This window comes from Vicia villosa, unplaced genomic scaffold (assembly GCF_029867415.1).
Source record: "Vicia villosa cultivar HV-30 ecotype Madison, WI unplaced genomic scaffold, Vvil1.0 ctg.000349F_1_1, whole genome shotgun sequence".
In the NCBI taxonomy this organism is placed as follows: Eukaryota; Viridiplantae; Streptophyta; class Magnoliopsida; order Fabales; family Fabaceae; genus Vicia; species Vicia villosa.
In genome coordinates this window covers 282,790-289,831 of record NW_026705156.1, presented here as the reverse complement: position 1 = coordinate 289,831, position 7,042 = coordinate 282,790, and the positions used below count along the sequence as shown (strand labels likewise).

The 7,042-nt window shown below is 32.8% G+C and overlaps 1 protein-coding gene across 1 annotated transcript; it reads left to right on the top strand.

The window, feature by feature from the left end:
- Positions 1-203: 203 nt before the first annotated feature.
- LOC131627105 (uncharacterized) lies at positions 204-2,521 on the top strand. Its single transcript, XM_058897934.1, has 4 exons — positions 204-303; positions 566-719; positions 1,750-1,860; positions 2,246-2,521. The coding sequence occupies exons 2-4, from the start codon at positions 603-605 to the stop codon at positions 2,507-2,509; spliced, it is 492 nt and encodes a 163-aa protein (XP_058753917.1). The 5' UTR covers positions 204-303; positions 566-602; the 3' UTR covers positions 2,510-2,521.
- The last annotated feature ends 4,521 nt before the right edge of the window (positions 2,522-7,042 follow it).

The following is a 7,042-nucleotide window of genomic DNA, read 5'->3' as shown; positions in this document are numbered from 1 at the left end:
CTTGCAATTCGTATAATTTTTTTCGTCAAAACCGTTCAAACCACACACGAAGACCCCATAAAACTTGTAAGGAACATGATGTAGACAGGTTGTAAATTAATTTCTAAGCAACCATAGAGGTCATGGTTCGATTCAGTCTAAAGACCAGACTATAAAAGGTATTTTGCCTTTTTTTAATTATTTTTCTTTTACTAAATAATATTATTATTTTTATTGCATCACGTTACTTTGCAAAGTTTGAGTTCTTCCCATTCCGTTTAACCTAGCAAAATATGCAGCAGCCTCTGTAATTCAAGCACTCAGGTTAGTATTCTGATTTCAATTCCTTCTTCACCGTCCCTCCTCCTTCTACTTCAATTCTTCATACTTTTCCGTCTATTTCATTTTAATTTTCAAAAAAAATTCCATTGTTGTTCTCGTGAAACGCATCTGAGGCCGCCGCGACAGTGATGCGCGCCGCACATAGCATCACTGGCCGCTCCCCTCCGTCCCGCCGCGATTGCCTCACGATTAACCACCTAGCTTATAAGTTATAATTCTGAAGTTGATAATTTTTTTTTTGCAGGAAATTATATAGTAAAGAGTGTTGATGATTTGGCAATATGAATAAGTTATTGGACTTTGGGAAGAAAGCCCTGTTTTATGCCAGGGTACTTTCTGGATATGAAGAGCGGAGAATTCGGAAATTTAGGATGCAGCTTGAACAACGGGTTCAACAGGTTTAACATCTTATCTTATGAACCGTTTTACATTCTTGATTGAGTTAGTTTTGTTAACATATGAATGTTGTTAGTTGGGATTAGTTTTGTTCTCTTTTAGAAATCATATGAGATGATAACATATGAATGTTGTTAGTTGGGACTTGGGGGTTTCATATGAATATGAGGCTCTTTGCAAATTGCAATAGCTAAGAGGAGAGTCTCATTTTAGAGACAATGGAAAAACGAAGGAGAATCTACATTAGTGAATTGAAGTTGTAATGGATTTAATGGAGTAAGTTGGTGCATTTTCTAGTTTCGGGAACATTTTTTATGTTTTGCGTTGGATGTGTGGTAAAATTAGACATCATAAAATTAGAAATGACAATATTAGAGAGAGTGTTGGGATAACAACGTATTGTAGAAAAGATGATAGAAAATAGACTTAGGTGGTTTAGGATGCAGATAGAAAACATGTAGCTTTGGTAGTAAGGGGAGTAGATCAGATGAATGAAGAGGAGTCAAAGAGTTAGAGGTAAAAGAAGACCTAGAAAAGCTATTGAGAAAAATTTAGAAATTAACATTGTGGAGAGAAGCATGATTCTAGATAGAACATTATGGCGGTAGTTGATTCATGTATCCGACCTCACTTAGAGTTAGCGGGATAAGACTTGGGTGTTGTTTTGTTTTTGTTTTTGTTTTTGTTGTAAGCATGTGTGATCAGTTAGAGTCGTCACAAACATCTTAACCCATCATCATTTTCATCCATAGTCTGATTAAGGATCAACTTTTGTTTGAGCTGCTCTAACAATCTTATTAAATAGATATAAATAAAACAGGGTAGTTAAGATATTAACTCATAATATGTTTCCTCCTTGTTTCGAAGTTCCTACTTACTTACCTTGGGAAAATATGAATTTGACCTCATTTTTTGCTGCGGTGAAATGGGATTTCCTAGTTCATGACCATCTACATGAGCTCTAAGACTTTCTTATATTTGTTGTCTTACTTGATCAATTTCTGATGTGGTATGATTTTCTCTGATCAAAAGGCACAAGCAAAGAAAGCAGCCATAAACAAAGTACCTGAGCAGATCATATTATCTGAAGTTCGTCGTATGGTTGAAGAAATGCAAGCTTTGAACAAGAAGCTGGAAGAAACGGTAAGTTGTAATCTCATGAAAATCTGAAACTTTAAGCATTTTTTTTTTTAATTTGGAAATTTTCTTTGAAAATTTCAATCTTTTTCCTTCACTTGCGAATATGAAGGCACAATGTCTTCTAAACAAAAACATTCATTTGTTCTTGAGAAGATCTACTACGCCATTGCAAACTTCAGGATGAAATTCAATTTTTCCATAGTTATGCTGATTTTGAATTTGGATTATTCCTATTCTTTCATTTTGATTCTTTTTAGGGGTTAAAAATGGCATATTGTGATCTTTAGCAAAGTGCATGTTGTGATCTTAAGCTGTTAAATTAAGTTGTCATGTGGTATATGGTTTCGGTTCCTTAATGTACGCACTGCGATTGGTTCATCTGTAACAGGAGGTAGCCATTGAGGAATACTTCAAGCCTCTTGACCAGGAGGCTGAGTTTTTAATGAAAATGCAACTACAAGGGGAAGAGAAAACGTCGGATATGATGATGAAAGCACTAGAGGAACAAGCTATGCGTCGACAAGCTGAGGCAGAAAAAAGTACAAGTGTGCCTCAAATAGAAAATGTTGAAACCAACCTGAAGGAATCTGAGACTCTGGTGCAAACATGTATAGAAGAGGGAGAAAAAAATTTGAAGGACAATACACATTAAGTAGAGAAAGAAGAGAGAACTTCGAAGAACAATCTATTTGTATTATTTAAAATCGCATCTTGAGGTGCGATCATGTTAACTTCAACATTTTTTGAGGTAAGGAATGGTTAAATAATAAATTTCATGCATGTTTTAAAACATTTAAATTTTGTCACAGTACCTATTTGAGTTCCTGGATGAACATGGATATCGTAAGAATTCAACTTCAAGTCTCGTCCGATTTACAACTCTTTGAGACATTGGGCATGTAGAGGCATGGCATAGCATTTTAACTTTGAGAAAATGGCAATAGCAATCAATCTTTGAGATCAACATGGGGGGATAACTTTGAATTTTGGTGATTTAGCAACTTTCTCTCCATCTCTTTCTTAATCAATTAATTTTCCCATTTAAATAATTTATTTTAATTACACATCTACCTTCTGAATACATTACCAAAGTTACCCAATGCATTTCCCCATCCTTTAGAATTGGTATTGGTCTTACCATAAACATGGAGTTAGTCTTCTCAATTTCTCAAAAGTTATAGGGATCTCTCCAGAATTGGTATTGGTCTTACCATCAACAAGGAGTTAGAGTCTTCTCAATTTCTCAAAAGCTATAGGGATCTCTTCAAGTTTTGATAGAGAAAAATACACTTCCACTTGGTTCTCATCCTAACTATAAATTAGATTGGTAGTATGTAATGAAGTGATAAATAATTAGATTTCAACGTGGAATGAAGTAGAATGTAAAATAATTTAGTAAATTAAATCTTCTATTTCTGTTTCATCCAATTTGAGACGTAGGTAATAGAAGAAATATTTAAATTTTAAAATTTTAAATAATGGAATGAATTATTGTTCGGTTCTGCAATGCTCCACTTCATTTAATTATGCTCCATTTTAATTTATTAATCCAAACACAACCTTACTCTCAAGTGACTGTTCCAACACCCAATCTAGAAAACACTAAATTTGTCACACTCATGAGTCGTGAAGGAGATATGTTTAAAGTAACAGAAATGATATAGCTACACCAAATTATGACACATATACCGTAATTTATACTATTCAATATACTTTTTTTAATTATATTTACCTGCATTGGTTTTTGAGCCACACTTGAATTGAAATTGAAATTATACAGTGTAAATCATACGGTGTAGCAATCTAGGTGTAAATATAGCACACTTGTTAAACTAACGATGGTAATTACATTTAGTGGAAGCCAATGATGGAAGACCACTTGTATTTATATGATTCGCATGAGCCAATCACTTAGAAGGATAAATCCGAGGAGAAGACCGACAAAGATTGGGTGACATGGAATCAAAAAGCAGTAGTTGTGATAAAGAAATTGCATTGATTGAAGCTTGTTCGAGCATGTATCAACATATATTAATTCATATGCGTTATGGACAAAGTTTGAATTGTTTATTCAAGAGAAGATGTCTAAAAATAAAATTCGCATTGTTAGACAATTGGTGATGGTTGAGTACTAAAATGATCAAAACATGACTGAACATCTAAATGTGTTTAAAAGTATTGCAAATAAATTGAAGAAAATATAAATGGAGATAGATGACGTGTTAAAAACACTTCTACTTCCTAGTTCCTTACTTGAGATTTGGGACATCCTAATGGTCACTCTCCGTAATTCTCTTTTAGACAGAATGATTAACATGTATTTGTTATTGATTATTTTTTAAATGAAGAATTAAGACGAAGGGAAAGAGTCTTGAACAAAAAGTTTGAAGCCAATGTCATTGTAAATAGACGAATGATTAGGAATTTCAAAAAAAGTGGTCATAAAAAAATAATGAGGTAGATCAAAGTTTCACACTAGACTAAGTTATTATTATCATGACATAACATATCATAGAGAGTTTGAGTGTAGATTCTTAAAAAGATTAAGATACTAAAACACTCCATCCTAACTATATCAGCCCAACAAAGAAAGAATATGAGACCGTTATTGGAGTTGTACCAATTAACGAGGATATATTTATTAAAGATGAAAGTTATATATGTTTAGTGTTGAATTATTGTATTTCAATAATTGACTTAGGAGGATCCTTTCAAGTAACTTCTCATGAAGGATTATTTTCATATAAAAAATGAGACCTTGTCATGGAAAAGACATGCAACCATGTCACAAGCAACATTGTTGGCATTGATGGGGTGACTCGAGTTCTAGAGAATGAAAATAAGCTCGCGTTGAAGGATGTGATACATGTTCCAGACACGCATACAATTCTTATATTGGTAGGAAAGTTAGATGATGTTGGAATGACAAATCAATTTGAAGCTGGTATATGGAAGCTCAGCAAAGGAATCATGATCGTTTCTCATTGGACAAGTAAAAGTCTATGTACATTATGCAGGGAAAGATAAATAATGTAAAGACCAACATTGCTCAAGACATAAGAGACTAGGTCACATGAGCAAGAAATGTTTAGAGATTCTTACTAAATGCCAACCACTTGAATCTCGTGAAGATTGTTTAAAAGGAAAACAACACATAATATCTTTTCAAAGATTAGGCAATGCAAGAAGAAGAAAAAAAAGCATATTATAGATCTTATTCATTCATATGTATTCTCAACATCTAAAAGGTCCCATGGTGGGACATAACACTTTATTACCTTCATTGATGATCACTAATAGCCTTATTTTGGTGAATAATGTTAGTTTTATGTGTTTTTAATCAATCACTGATAGCTTATAGTTGATAATAATATGTGCCTTGTCTATGCATTTCACTTGGTTTGTATAGTGTAATATCAATTCTTATGACGAGTGGTGTCACGACAATGCTCGAGTGTTGATTCTTATTAGAATTAAGTGCCAGAAGATGTTGTTGAAATCGCGACACTTGAGAAATAGATGAATGTTGGAAGATTCTGGGATACATGTTGCGCTGGCAAGAACAATTAAGGATGAAAAAACTTCAAGAATAACGAAATTTGTCACTCATGTGCAGTGTACTATCATAGTACTCCCTTAAAAAAATGAATATAGTTCATTATTGGATCAATGTTATTGGATAAAATGAAGTTGGACCAAGGACCAAAAAGAATAACTATAAAAAGAAAGGAACCTCTATAATGAAAAAGACATTGAAAGTTGAGAAGGAATCCACCTAAAGAAAGAAATGGTAGAACAAGAGTTGTTATCATTATCTTTCCCCCATATCCAATTTTGTGCAATCTGACGATAAGAGGGGTGAAACCAAAGATCACATGTAGTTGGAATGTTGCAAGGGAATTTGGTTTCTTCTTTAGGTTTGTCATTTTTATTCTTACTTGTTTAAGAATGTGTAACTTATTATATCATTATTCTATTTTTTTATGCTCACTTTAAGTTAATCCTATTTTGTTGGATAATGTAAAATTCCATGAACAAGTAATCTTTTGACTTTGAATTAATGTGGTTTATGAATTATTAATTTAGTTCTTGTAAACTATTTCCATATGTTTAATTTAGATTATGATTATCTTAAGGTTAAATAAAAGTTTATTAAGATGTGTTAATGCTTAGTAAATGGATCTCAAGAACTAACATGGTAAAATAACGAGTGAACACACGTTTCTAACTTAATCACTTTTGACATAAAAGATTAGGGTTAGAAGGGTAAACATGACAAGTTTTACTTGTAGTGCAATGATGCTAATGAGAGCTAAAATATTAGGTAACCTCAGTGATCTATTGCATATTTTCACGTTATTGGAAAACACCACGAAGTTAAGCCCTAGCTCACTTGACATGACGCCACTCATCACCATAGGCACTAGATGAACTCATGGGATGAATCACTGCCAACATATTCACATACTATGTTTCACACTCAATATACATTTTTTTGTTCTACAACCTAGTTACATGATACTTAATAAAAATATTTATTTTATCTCATGGGTTACTTTGTTAGTTTAAAATGATTTATCAAAATGTATAATGTAAATTCTCGTGGGATTGATACTTTTCTTATCATTTGATACTAGTTTGATTGTATGTATATACTTAACCATGTGAAATTAACCCAAGAGATTTTTGGCGTTGTTATTGGGGATTATGTCATTAAGCTTTGATTTTTCATTAAATATAGTTGGACAATTCATCTCATCATTTTATTTGTTTTATATCCTATGTGAAATGACAAGTTGAATCAGAATGTGCACGTAGATTTCCCTTAAATATGGAGTCGACTCCAAGCCATAAAGAACATTCAGAATCCTAAAGCTAGTTCAACAAACTTACTATATGTTTGAGGGACACATTGTTCCTAAGGTATAGCAAGTTGAACAAGAGGAATTAGAGGATTAAGTAGTTGAAGAAGTCATGAAAAATTAAGACATCATTGGCATCACCAGTAATAGAGCAAGAAGCATCAATGACTTCATATTTTTTTTATCCTAATTCCATGAATACTTATATCATTAGACTTAAGATTGTTGCATCACAAATCTAGTTTAAACCCATGATGCTTCAGATATTGAAAACTATTGGACAATTTTCGTGTGATGTTATAGATGCCCCTCATTTAGACACG

Excerpts from the sequence above, each read along its gene's own strand:
- LOC131627105 (XM_058897934.1), top strand. The coding sequence starts at position 603 with ATGAATAAGTTATTGGACTTTGGGAAGAAAGCCCTGTTTTATGCCAGG. Across the intron at positions 720-1,749 it reads TTGAACAACGGGTTCAACAG|GCACAAGCAAAGAAAGCAGC; the intron begins GTTTAACATCTT and ends TCTGATCAAAAG. Across the intron at positions 1,861-2,245 it reads ACAAGAAGCTGGAAGAAACG|GAGGTAGCCATTGAGGAATA; the intron begins GTAAGTTGTAAT and ends CATCTGTAACAG.